The sequence below is a fragment of the Anser anser genome, assembly GCF_964211835.1.
Source record: "Anser anser genome assembly, chromosome: 2".
NCBI classification, from domain to species: Eukaryota; Metazoa; Chordata; class Aves; order Anseriformes; family Anatidae; genus Anser; species Anser anser.
Window position 1 is genome coordinate 22,708,720 of NC_139721.1, and position 14,266 is coordinate 22,722,985.

Sequence of the window (14,266 nt, forward strand, 5' to 3'; positions counted from 1 at the left end):
AATCATGTTAATAAAAGATCCAGGAACATGAAAATAGCTTTAGAAAAAAAGGCTAGAGTCTAAGTGCTCCAGTATTTAACCAGAAAAAAAAATAAATCCAGAAATTTGGCTTTTTCCTATCCACAGAAAATCTAAATGCACAGTCTATTTTATTAAAGGTATAAATATCTAATACTGTACTTGAACCAAAAAACAGGGTCATAACCCTCCTCTTCTAATAATCTACACATTGCTTTGCACAAATTCACCTTTCCTATTTAGGCTGGTATTGAAGGAAAAAAGCTGTATATCTATATGCATTTATGTCTTCAAAAATATATTTAAATAAAATAGACAAAGGAACTGCTAGGCAACAAGAAGAACAGCAAGCACACCTACCAATCCCTTATATTTCACTATGAAGGACTACTGTATATTTGTTTGGAAACACATTCTTGGATATTGGCTGTGTTTGTGCTATTTCTGTGGAGTCTGTTGCAACTTTCTACTGGTACTTTCTACTTCCCCTTCTGGCAAGATATTGGATATACTTTACCAAGTATGATCAAAGAATAATAATGAAACATATCAGAAGTGTGTAAACTATGACTTCATAAGGTCATTGAACTTCAACAGAGATAAAAAAATATAATTTCATATTCGTAATGATGAAATTTGAAAGTATCTGAGTACCCTACCAAAAAATAACAACAAAAAAAAACCACAAAACAGCCCACCTTCAAAAACTAAATAAATCTAGAACTTCAGACATGAGAAATAGTTCTTAAAATAAATAAATAAATAAATCCTCAGCCACCACTAGCTCTAATCCATAAGTGTTTTATGTCGAAGTAAGGCTATATTTACCAATTAGTCTTTGAAAAAAAACTATGCCTATCACTGCTATCAATTTTCACCTCCACAAAAAATACTAGTTTGAACACATTTTTTTTCTCCTTTGTAACAGGCAAACTTAATTTTTAACTAGTTCTTACAAGTTAGAATCTTACACATTCTTCAAAAAAAAAATTCACTTGATTGCTTGCTTATGTAACAAAGCTTACCATGAAAAATGTGAGCAGAAGAAACAGACATCTTAGTCCTTATTCAATTTTTATAATTTAGAAAGGATCCAGCTCTTCATCATCCTAAATATTTGATTATTATTTTCATTATGACTCAAACTGCAGGACTCATTTATATAAGGAGTTTCACTGTGCTAGGTATCACCCAAACACATAAAAAATATACAGCTTCTTTCAAACATCTTAAAAATGACCCTCAATTCCCCGTATTTAGTCATTCTCTTCTCCATTGGTGACAACATTAAGAAAGAAGTGAAAACAAGCAAAATACCTATGAAACAATAATAAAAGAGCTGAATGAAACCTAGATCAAGTTAACAGAAAGTGTCTCCTCAACTTCACTATGTTGTGCAATTAAGTTACTAATCTGAGGTTCTTGCTCAGGAAAAACTTAACTTTTCAACCTTTGAAATATTTTGAACCCAATCAAATTATTTTCTGCCTCAAACAGGAGAAAAAACAGACAAATTCTGAGAGGAGGCTGTATATGAATAAATATTTTTCTTGGTAGGAAGGTATTGTATTTCCTGACAATAAATTTTAATTTAATTAAGTTTTATTTTAATGTGAAAATAGTTCAGCTACTACATGCTGATGTACCATAAAATACCATTCTCATTGAATGTACTGTTCAAAAGTAACAGTTTACAACAATCCTAAATTAGGGTAATTTCCAAGCGGGCATTTGATATATACTTGGAAGCACAGAGTCCTAATGCATTTCTAAGCCATCTAGTATTTGGTCATGTAATCAAAACACAAGATTTCTAACATTGCCTTTTTGTTTGTGTGTGTGTGTGTATAGCATGCATATATTTTGATGCCTGAAAATTCTGACCACAATCTAAAGCAGTCTAGGATGAAAGAATTTAATCTGATTGATCACGTAATTTTCCTTAATAAAAAGGTACATAGGTAAGCATCTGAGCCACTACTGTATAACATTGCATTGTATCATACACCATCCCCCAAAATATATCATATGCAGTTTCCTCAAATATTTTTAAAAAGGAAGGTACTACGCAAATCTAATTATGGAAAAAAAGGTAGCTAACTATGTTTATAATATAGAAACTGTGACGAGCATTTATTTCTTGACGTAACACTTTAAAGGATCTTCCCCTTAAATATAGAAAAGTATTTTGAAAACTAATAATCAAAAATGAAAAAATTCTTAGCCTAATTTACCAAAAATCTGTATTTTATTTTTCAGCCTCTAAGACTTTGAAACTACTGAAATAAAACAGTAAAACCTGGGAGCTCCTTTAAAAACCCTCCATAAAAAGCACTAGGATGCATAAAAAATATCATAAAGTTTGGAAAGACATAGTTTTTCTCACTTCCTTTTCATCTTACCTGAAGTGTAAGGCGCTTAACTGCATTCCATACTCTTCCAATAAATTCCTTCATTCTTTCTTCAGGACTTCTGCAACTTTCAGATGAGTTCAGCATGGTTTTCACGGGAAGTGACAAAGGGCGAGATTCTAATGCAAACAACAAAAGAATATACTGAGTGTATGTATTGTTTTACAAAGATTATACTAAGTAACATATATACTGGTAGCAAAGAAAAAGATTACTCATTTTAAATTCTAAAACGGATTTTCTCTCACCACATATCTCACTATCTACGTGATAATAGCATGTAGCAGAAGCTTCTATTACTAGTTTTGAACTTGGGCAATACAACTGTACCAGTTAAACCTGTTGAGAAATGCAATGTTTCAAAAGCATTTGGACAAATACTTGAACTTTTTAAACACAAACTGCTAAGAAAATATTATGGAGAATGCTTGACCTAAGCAAATTAAGCCAGATTTCAAAGCATGATAACCTGTGGGTGATAAAATAGCAGTACACGAGTTTTTCACATACACTGCTGCCAGGATAACATAAAAAAGGTTTTAGTTTTTTTAACTTGTAAGAAATGAAGCCCATATTAAATTACAGCCTTTGATTTGTTTTCTTTAAAAAAAAATCATTAGGCAAAAACTTTGAGTATGTATCAAAAAAAAAAGTCTAAAAATTAAACCATTTTCTGACTTTGTCAAGCTTAAAAGGTACTAAAGTAAGTATGAAATATTTCAGCAACATTCAATGTTTTGTAGTAAAAAGATAAACTTCCTTAAGTTTTTAGGTATTTTAATATATGCTCAAATATGAGCAAAATAGACCTACAAAAAAGGAGTGGATCAAGTAGTAATTGCGAATGTATTAAATAATATGTAAGTGGTACATAGTTCCTCCTTTCATCTCTTCCAGAACATGTGCTCCTTTCTATGTTTTAGGATATGCACCAAATTATTGTCAGCTTCTTTAACACTCCCAGTATTGGCCTACATCTTATTGAGTTGACGAAACTGCAAGAATAAATTATGAATTCTTCATGACTTCATTTAAAACTAAATTGAAATCAGCACAAGTGTGACTATTTATGCTTCCAAATTATACTGCTAGGAGAAATCTGTATCATATCAAGTACAGAAAAGATCTTAAAACAAAATTATGCTATCAACAGAACTCAGGTGAGCAAAATTATGTCCCTTTATATGCATTACTAGTCTTCAGTCAATTTTGAACATGCAAGGAAACATCCAGGGAATTGAAAATTAAACATCTGAGAGGTGAATTTCTGCCAAGTGTGCAATGTTCACGCCACTTGAGGAATTAATTTGCGATATTTTCCCAATCAAATCTAGAAAAGACCACAGTTGATTAATATCCTGCACGAAATCCTTCAACAAATTACACTGCAATGATCTGAAAAGAAATTCAGACTTTAGTTTTATTAAAATGGTGAGGAGTCAATAAATTCTAAGAGAGATGGTCAAAAGAGTGAGAGAGAATTTTTAACCTCTCGGATATTCCTGGCTCCAATTATGGATCTGTTAAGAGTTATAAACAGTTAAAACTGGATCATAAGAATGTAGAAAGCATGACACTTCAGGATTGTTTATTGTCAGTTGTGCTGGAGAGACAAACTTAAGTAAATTGTCCATATGGAGAAGCAGCATGGAGTCACGGAGTAGCTATTTTGTAATATTTTCTTGTAACTATTTCATAATATTTTCTTTCTTGACTTCTATTGCATATAGTGAGTATTCAATCCACATTATGAATGGATTAGGTTAAAATAAAGACATTTAGTGAGGAATAGCTGCTCTTCTTTAACTTCTTACCCTACCTCAGTTCACACTATCTTCTCTGTGTAGACAAGCCCTGTACTACACTTATTACAAGGTAAGAATTAGGAACAGCTTGACTATGAAGAAAGACTAAAACAAAAGAGTTACTGGAATGCAGAACTCAAGAATAAAACTGTGGGTAAGGGGGAGAATGGTGTCTATAGTCACTGTGAGACTGGAAATATGAGAGGCAGGAATGCCTCAGCTTAGGATGAAAGGACATGTAACATAAAATTGCTTTTACAACACAGTCAACAGGAAATATCCTATGCCACTGAACAAGTGTATGCGTCATGAGCAAGATCTAAAACTACGTTTTGCTCCAGTCTTCCATGGTTTGTTGGCTGGGAAACACACACTCCAGTAATTCTCTCTCAGTTAGGGGAATCAACCTTCTAGTGCCAGAAACAGCTACCTATGATTTACAAATAAAATTACACAGCTGAAACACCACTCATTTTTCTCCATATATGTACAACTCAAACCTGCAAAGCTGTTCAAAATTCCAAGAGTATCCATCACAGACAATAGCTTCACTCTAGTACCCCAGACTCAAAAAAAAGACCAAAAAAAGAGAAAGCTTCTGTAATCCAAACAGATAAAGACCCATTCTGCCAGAAATCATAGAGAACAGAGAAGCAATAAGAGGTGTTTCAGGGTGTAAAGAAACCAGCACAGAAATAATTCTTTGGAAAAAAAAAAAAAAGAAAAAAAAAAGTAGTCTTCTATTGTTATTTATTTTTTCTGTACTGGTAAGTCCTACAGCTTTGTCTGAAGGGTCTGAAAGCATGTGTCATAATTCCCTATCAGGCAAGGCCATCAGCAGATGGTAGCTGCTAAGAGACTGTAGTAGTCTGGTGTGGCTATCCTGTGTGTTTGGCTAGTCCTCTATAGTAAATACATAGACTGGATCGGCTCCATCTGTCTCAGTATGAAGGTTAATCTCCTAAAATAATTATGCTACTCAGCTACTACTGAACTGAAAAATCTAGGAACATTTCCTGGCACCGTAATCAGCCCTGTGTTGAAGCCAGGAGCCAGTCAGCAATAGCTGGATAGAAAATAGGATTTGTCTGAAACATTTACAAACTGGTAAGAAAGTAAAAAAACGGAAAGGGGGGACTGCCTCAAGTTGTACAAAATTGAATTTTTATGAAAAAACAATGTACAGACACAATGCTCCTACTCTCATCTTCTAGTCACACATTGCATAAGTGGTATTTTGGTAAAAATATACACCGCATCTTTTTCAAAAGTCACTCAGAGGCTGCCATACTCACCAAACTCAGATGACGCATTGGTAAGGAACTGACTTTTTGAAAAGGGCTGATCAGCTCAATCTGGGCTGAGCTACCAGAAGCTGCAATTTTCATAATTTATTTCACAACTTATGGTTAGAATATAAGGGAAGTTCCAAGCGGCAATCCTTCAAAATTAATTGTAAACATCCTCTCTTAGGAGATGCCCCTAAGCAAGACTTAAGGCACACATTCAAGATATAGATGTTTTTCCTATAGGGACAGATACCTCTATCTTCGTGTTTTTTAGCCTTCTGGGAACTGGTTGCTTTGGAAGTCGAATCCATAAAACATGAGTTTTAAAAATAAAAAAGATCTTTGGAAAAAACAGTGCTACACTGTGCTATTAATATTCACTGACCTAAGGAATGCAAAGGGGAAAATAAATCCTTTGAAGTGAGATGATTTGGGGGCAAATGGACATTTCCTCTAATAAATAAAAGATCACAGAACAGAGATTTTCCACTACTGGGTTGAGGACCACTGATAATCTGTACTCACCAGTGGCCTCATGCTTTCAGTTCTTCCTCCCTCCTTACAGCTGGTACATAAACTAACAGCACGTAAAATACAATACTAATACCTTACTCCTAATTTGTATGCAGTGCAGTTCTACCATGTCTTGTCCTTTTTGCTCGACTTCTCTCTCCCGACCCACTGTGTGCCTCAGGCATTTTATGCATGAAGAGGGTAGAGCAGCTTCTTCATGGCTGGAAAAGGTCATCCTGCTGCAGGCAAACCCATACTGTCGGTGATCCCCAAAAGCTCAGAGAGCTCCTACTGGAAGACAAGGTTCGCACAGAAACACCCACACGGCAGTCTGCAGCAGGACAGCCTCTCCACCATCCCATCGCGTGACCCTACTCAAAATGTGCATCGCATGACCTCAGCATGCTGGGCAAGCTTTCCTTCCCACATCACATCATCAGTCATACACTTCTTACACATCAGAAATGAGTTAAACCGAGAAAAATGCTATTGCAAACTAATCATCGATGCTAAAAGGCTATGGCAGCAAAACACATGAACAGGAATAATATTTCAAAGAAGAAATCAAAGGAAAGGATACTGTTATTACATGGATCTTTCTGGAAAGACTTTTCCTCTTCTAAAGTCGCCATAGCATCAAAAAACTCATTGGGGTTTCTTAATAACAATTCATACTTTATGCATTAGATGCGACTTTTTATCAGAAAGAAAAACAAAAATACCAAGGTGCTTGCAATAAATGCAAACCGTTGAGGAACTGACCAAGGAGTCTAAGGGATTAGAAATGAGATTAAAAAGCAGTGGAGGAGAAAATTCAAACTTCAAACAACTCTGAAAAAAGGTGAAAGCCTAAATGGACTCTAGGTTTGTGTGTGTGCGCATGTGTCTCCCCGGAAGATTAATTGGTTTCTTCGTATGTTAAAGGAAAAAAAAAAACAGTACAAACAACACCTACTTAAAACTTCCTTCTTCTTTTCTGTAAATCAGCAGTTTTTAGTTTGTACATATATATAATATCAGGCAAAATCAAAAGCTCAGTGGAACTTGTTACATAAAAGCTTGTTTGTCCTTTGGTTGGCATTTCAGTTTTCCTCATAAGATTATATATTTTATATTTGCAGCACAACATATATGTATGTAGAGATATATGAAAGCATTACAAATCATTCACCCTTTTCTATATATTACGGTCAAAGAAACAAGTTCTGTTCTCAATACAATGCATTTCCATGTAATAATTTTGTTCCATGATTTGATATTAAAACAGTATACATATTTTTAAAAATGCAAAAAGGGGAGTATCTTGCTGAAAATGCTGGCTATCTTAATACACTAATTTTTCCTATAATCCAATTTTAAAAGTTCATCTAAGTAGCAGGCTTATTAGCTGAGGCTGACAGCTCATAGTATTTACTAATATTTTCTGAACTACCAGTGTCCATGAGAAGTGTTTCAAAAATATTCACAGTTTATTTTTATGGTGGTGTATCAGAAGCTATGCCCTATGCCTCCACTGATGGATGACTAATATTTGAATTATTCATGTAGCTGAGCGTTTTTTAAGGAAAGACTACGATGACCTGTATGTAAAAAAGTTTGCACTTTTCATCAGTTGCTTGAAAAGAAAAAACATAATAAATACTGTAAAAAAGGCATAACAACTTAAATAATCCAAATAATAGCACCAACTGCTTTTAAACTCATAAAATAAAAATGCAATATGTATGACCACATACTTAATAGTCTTTGCATTAAGTATTTGTCTACTGGGGATTGAGCATTTTTACACTCTACTAATGGTACAGATGATATGTTACTTTTATCAATCCAGTTAGTAGTTGAGCCACAGAATCCCTGATAACTAGCCAGAGGAAGTAGTTTATACCCAGGGAAACTGTAGCAGAGAGGTGTAGAGACTGAATTAGAAAAGTCCTTCAAATGAGTTAGCAGTAGAATAAATGTTAAAATCCAGAATCTTCAGACTTCTTACACAACATTCCTTTTTCTAGAGCAAATGTATGTCAGTAAATCAAGATAAATGTGATATGAATGTGGTTATGCAAGCAAAAAAGCTTTCAGTGTGAAAGCAGGGGTTGGCTAGAGAATGGCTATGGTTAGTGTTTTCTCCCATCAAATCCAATGATTACCGCACTATTTCTGGCAAACAATACCCATTTAGTTCTGGGAACATAAATAAAAAAGGACTGACACTTTTGTATAAATCACTAATGGCCTTTCACAGGCAACACTGAGCTACTATATTAGCAAATAACAAGATGTGTTGTATGTGTGTTTGTATCTAAAGTCCATGTCTGAATTTATCTTAATACTGCTTACCATTCCAAGTAACTTTTAGTACCTTACAAACTAATAATTTCAGCCTTCAGGTTTGCAAGAACTTTTCTGGTAAATTCAGGAAGAATTCTGCCTTATTTTCTGCCTCACTTTTTAAATATACACTGAAAATTCCTTAGTCTTTTAAATAGTATATAAAAATAAACACCTGTTCTTTTTCTTTCAACTTTTCCATACAGAAAGTGTAGTTGATGTACTACACTGGCTTTGTGTTCCTAATGCTCTTTAAAGTCCACACAGAACTGAAGAAATCATGCCATCATTTAACCAAACATTTCACTAGCTAAGAAAACCCACAATAATTATTTCTCAATATAGGTATGCGACTGTCCAGCCATTTAGAAGTTACCATAAATCATCTGAGCCCAGAGACCTTCTATTTAAATAATCCTTCCAAGAACTACAACCCTTTTATAAAAATATAAAAATCCTAGTACTTTCAGGCACCCTAAGTAAACGCGTCTGATTTAAATTCCTGTATTTTACTTAGCTTACTTAGCATCTATTTAATTTCATTCATCTTCCCAAATAAATCATAAGTGATACATTCCAAGACAGGCATGAATAAACAATAATCATTCAGTTCATTGAGCAGAAGTAGCGATGTACAAATTCTTCAGATAATCCATTGATTTCTCACCAGCCAGACTTCTCTCACATTTGCCAGTTTTGGGGTTTTCTTTTGCATTCCAGCAGCTCAATTTAGCAGAAATCTAGTTCACCATTCTAGTCGTGCTTCATAAGAAAAAAAATCAGTAACTGCACATGGGTTTGCTAGGTACAGGTCATATTATGCCACGCTTCTTTTTTGAGTTACCTTTCTGTTGACTAAAGATGAAGCTTCAAATAAAAACACTAACACAGAATCAGTTGATCTAAACAGTATGCTGTCTAACAAATTCAAGAAGTTATCACACTTGTCCTAAACACTTCTACCTACTATACACCAGTAGTAAGACAAAATAGGTGAATTATTTCTTCATTTTAGTAATAGCTATCAAATGCACCATGTGCTCACTGTGTACTAACTTATGAAGAATGGAATATCTAAAATAAATACTCTTAGATCACTGCATTAACAATGTGGCTGCCACCTCTTTGGGCTGAGCATAGCTTCACTGCCATTGGACAAGGCACTGGGAAAGCTCTCCTGAACACATTTGGCTCCTCCTGGGTTGGTTTCTTAGTAATGAATTGTAGCTCCTTTTTGTCACACAGACCAACTATAGATCCACTCATTATTAGGTAAATGATACCTGACTTTTCTGATTTTTAGAGCAGTTCAGAAGCAATTTGTTTATAATCCTTTCCACTTCTGTAATGCTAGCCTAAACTGCATCAGCAAAACAAAGATATGTCTACATTTAAAGCTTCCTCTTCTCTCCACTTAGCTACCTTCAAAATAGTTCAGAAATATCACCTATGTATACTTGGAGGCAATTTTAACAATTACTTTATAAAAGCTTTCAAAATTGAATTAGTAAAGCTTCCCATAATAACCAAGAAATTCCATTTCTAAGAAGAATTTAATGACCGGTTTATAAGCATGTAATTATATCTACTTTATCAAATGTTAGGAAATGGTTGAAAGGAAAGGTGGGTGGTGGTCTTTGCCTCGTTTCCTATAAAAATAAGACTCATGGAATACTATGGTCTATACATGCACATAAGACTCATGGAATCCTATGGTCTATACGTGCACTCATTTGCTTGTATTTTCCCTTGGTGCTTACTGTTCAATATAAAATTTAACAAGATAAAACTCTCAAAGATTCTATGCTTCTACAAGCTCTGTGAAAATAAATAAGCAGGGGAAAGAAGGGAGAAATTGGCCACCTGAGTCCTGTCCTTACTAGAAATTGGACAATTTATATAGGACAGAGGATATAAAGGCCATCTTGGATTAAGCTTTAAATTTTCTTGTTATGACACCAACATCCATCTACTTGAAATACAAATAATAGAAAACTAGGTTTAACTTAGCTTTAACTTCATGTGTATGCAACTTTGAAACTCTAATTACATCTCAAAAACAACAGCTCCACAGAACAAAATATTAACATTTCAGTAATGCAACAGATTTTACCAAACCAGAATTATTCTGTGTTATTTTAAGTAATTATATTATGTTACATTATATTTTTCAAACAAAGTGAAAATAATTACTACCATTTATTAACATAATAAGAATGAAATCTGAAAGTTGTTTTAGTATTGAATGAGGACCCTTTTGAAAGAATGAAAATAGACAGTTTGGATTGATTAATCCTTAAACAGTAGTGCACAGGACAGCTTTCAAAGGCTGTCCTATCTACTCAACAACCCATATTACCTTCTTGCATAGGTATTCTACATATGCTATACATATATTACACATTCACACATTTTCCCACTATGCAGTCGTAAGAGCTACAATTCTACACCAGGCTACAAGTCTGTAAATTACTTTTTATTGAATTAACAAGGAGCTCGTGAATTGCTGAGAACATGAAGAGAAGTGGGTGGACAGTGGAATTCAGGTAAATTTTTTTTAAATATTCTTTATCATCTTGCTCGTTCATGACCGCATCATACAAAATTTAAACCATATATTCTGTTATCTTACTCTGTTTTTGAGGCCTCTGTGGTTAAGGAGATTTATAAATAACTACCATTTGAGACTTAAGAACAGAAACTTTGGATTTTCACAGGCAGTTACCATATAAATAGTAGTTTTGCTCTTTTCCCATGCTTCATTTTTGGCAAAGTCTCAGCAGCCATTAGCTAATAAACTGAACTCAAGATCAATGTTTTAAATCATTTTACAGCTGTGATTACAAACTGCTTTCATTTAATACATAGAGTTGGTTTCTAGCAGTTCTCAAGGGACAGACTGCTAAGATCATATTAGACTCGAAAAGGGTATATTCCAAATCATCACCTGAATAGTATGATTTTAAGATATAACCTCTTTCAGTCTGCAAGACTATGCATATGGGCTTGCTATCAATGCAGCAGTCTCAGTTATCTGACAACTTAAGGCATCCATAGCTACAGCTACAAGGCTGACAAGGATTTTTGCCTTTTACCTAGAATGCTTTTGTAGCATAGGTAGCATTGTATGACCTAGACCTATAATTATGTGCTTTTTATTCCTGGTTTTAAAAAAGTGAGACAAACAAAGAAAACTCAGACAGAAATTAGGTGAAATGAAAAAGAAAGGAAACCAAGTGAAAATTACTGGTAGGAAGGCACCCAGAAAAATCAGAAAGGAGAACAATTACAGGCACTCTATTTTTCATTTAAGAAACCAGTCACTCATTCACCATATTCCAGCACATACTGCACCTGTAGAGAAACAAATTGTGAAACAAAGCATCCACTGAAACATTTCTCAGAATCTCAGAATGAGATCTCACCTTTTACTCTTTCATTCATCCTACCTTTTCTAAGCATTTTAACCGGTAGCTTCATAATCAGAGACTTTTTTTTTTTTGGGGTGTGTGTGTGTGTGACACAACATAAGTGTTAGCTTTTACTGTCCCCCAAACCTTCCAGGCCAAATCTAACTCTGTTAAACAGATGGAAAAGCTTTAAACACCACATGGTGCTTCAGGAGGCTATACAGAGAATGAGCCTGCACGGCACTGCAGTATGATATGGCTCTCCTTCCATTTACTAAAGAAAATCTGAGTGGTCTACTGAAGTGGACAGAATATCCCTTTAAATTATTTCATAGTAAATTATTTCCTTTTGCTCTTGGGCATTCGTTTTATACTTTAATTCCGCTATAGGAATTAAAGGTAAATCTCAAATACTTCAGGTATTTTGCACCCGGCATTTTATCTCCAGCATAAAACAAATAGGTACACAGTTAAAAATACAGGCTGGTCTTCGAACAAGCAATTGTGTCATGCATGCTACATCTTAAAAACAAACAAAATTTAATGACATTTTAATCAGTTAAGGAGCCAACTTTAATGTAATGACTGAATGTACCACCCCTGTATGCTATCAGAATGTTTGGGTAACTCCAAAAAACAACTAAGTCCCTTCTTCTCTGAGTAAAACAACAGCTTTGGCAACCGAAATTTTCAAAGCTTCTCCATGATTGGGCTTTGTTCAGACAAAAAGGGATGCAGAATGCATCATTCTTTCAAATGAAAGTTTCTTCAAACACCAAGCAAAACAAATTAAATTCCCTGATCAGCTTCATTCCAGGGTTATATATGTCTCTGCAAAGAAAGGTCTTACAAAGGACATTTTTAATCCTATTTCTGACAGTCAAACATAAAAATCACACAAGTTTCTCTAGTGCATTACACCTCTGTGCTTTGTTGTTAGGCACTGGTAGAGCTAATCACAAGAGGAGATGAATGGACGCAAAACACATATGATGTTGGTGTAGCAGGACTATACATGCTAAATATCGCAAACTGAAGAATATATTTAATACAGTCATTTCATTACAGGTAAAAACAAAGGATAGGATGAAAGAATGGTAAAAATAAAAGGATAAATTTCATAGAATCATAGAATATCCCGAGTTGGAAGGAACCCATAAGGATCATCGAGTCCAATCCCTGGAAAAGTAAAATTTTGAAAAGAAAAATTTTGAAAGTAAAATTTTGAAAAGTAAATTGTTAATAAATGAAATAGATAAATTTCCAAGATTTCCTTCTATTATTCTATCAATTTCAACATGGCAACCCATGTAATATTCAGATTTTCTGGCTATAGCCCTTTTTATCTCAAAATAACAGTTAAACTACCACTAATGGATAAGATCCTAATCTCAGTTTCAATAGACAACATCTTGAAGTACTTCATGATTAACTGGAAATAAACATCAATGCAAAGGAAAAGAATATTTGTTCAGTGTATTTCAAAAGGATTACTGAAAGTCTCAGCTGGATAGTCACTTTTGTTGGATGATGTCCTATTTTACTGCTTGCAAACAGTACTGTATGATTAAATAGTCCAGAAAATCCCAGAATGCCATATCATCTTGATTAGTAATAATGAAGTGTAACTTTAGCACTCCCGATGTGCCAGGGAAGATTCCTAAATTTAATAATTTCTTAAACTCCAGAAACAGAAGTGACAACAAATGTATTTTCTATGGGAGAAAAACTGTGAAATTTACTGTATTTATGCACAAAACTTAGATCTGCAGTGACTTGCATAAATGCCAGGTTGGAAACAATGGGAACAGTTTGACTGAAATCAAAGAGATTAATCTAAGTGTATAAAGTCTGACAAAATTAAGGGCTTAAATATTTAATATCAAGCAAAATAGCTATCTTCTATTGAACGGACAACTCCTTTATCTTGTCTTAGAGAATATATTTCATGAAATTATCAGGAATAATCAGGACCCCTGAGGTAGTATCTATATTAAAAATAAGATGAAAATTAAACATTTTTATTAAAGAACTGGTAATTTTCTGGGACAATATTTCTTTAAATCTGAAAGATGTTCCCAAGTATTTGCACAGCTGATACTGTTCAATTGCACACGGATGTTATTGAGTAAGGCTAAAAAGGCTGAGTAGCTAGTTTCAATTAAGATGTGATCATACCTGTTATTGTTTTTGTTTTGACAGGACTGCTGGCATACTCAGAAGCTTGATTCGATTGCTGCCTTGCCAAAGGCGCACTTCCAACTGATGCTTCATCCTCTTTTTTTCGAGTTACTGACACACCAAGTGGAACAGATCCTACAGACTGCTAGAAAAAGAAGTGCTTTGAGAACCACGCAAACCCAAAAAACATTAATATTGAATTATGATATTGTCATGAGAAACATGTCTTCAACTGCATTTTTTTTTTATTTATAGAAGACAACTTAAAATGATGATTGAAGCACATACATTATGAAAACAAATTTTTACAA

General features: G+C 34.1%; 1 protein-coding gene across 10 annotated transcripts in view; it reads right to left on the reverse strand.

The window, feature by feature from the left end:
* VPS13B (vacuolar protein sorting 13 homolog B) overlaps positions 1-14,266 on the reverse strand; it is a 478,347-nt gene that overhangs the window by 241,912 nt on the left and 222,169 nt on the right. For 7 of the 10 annotated variants that reach the window (XM_083824115.1, XM_083824113.1, XM_083824119.1 and 4 more), the window contains 2 exons: positions 13,953-14,100; positions 2,421-2,548 (listed from right to left, as the gene is read on the reverse strand). In XM_083824115.1, coding sequence (XP_083680241.1) covers positions 2,421-2,548; positions 13,953-14,100 — 276 coding nt within the window. The remainder of the gene's footprint in view (positions 1-2,420; positions 2,549-13,952; positions 14,101-14,266) is intronic. The other 3 variants (XM_083824116.1, XM_083824118.1, XM_083824114.1) reach the window with 1 other exon arrangement.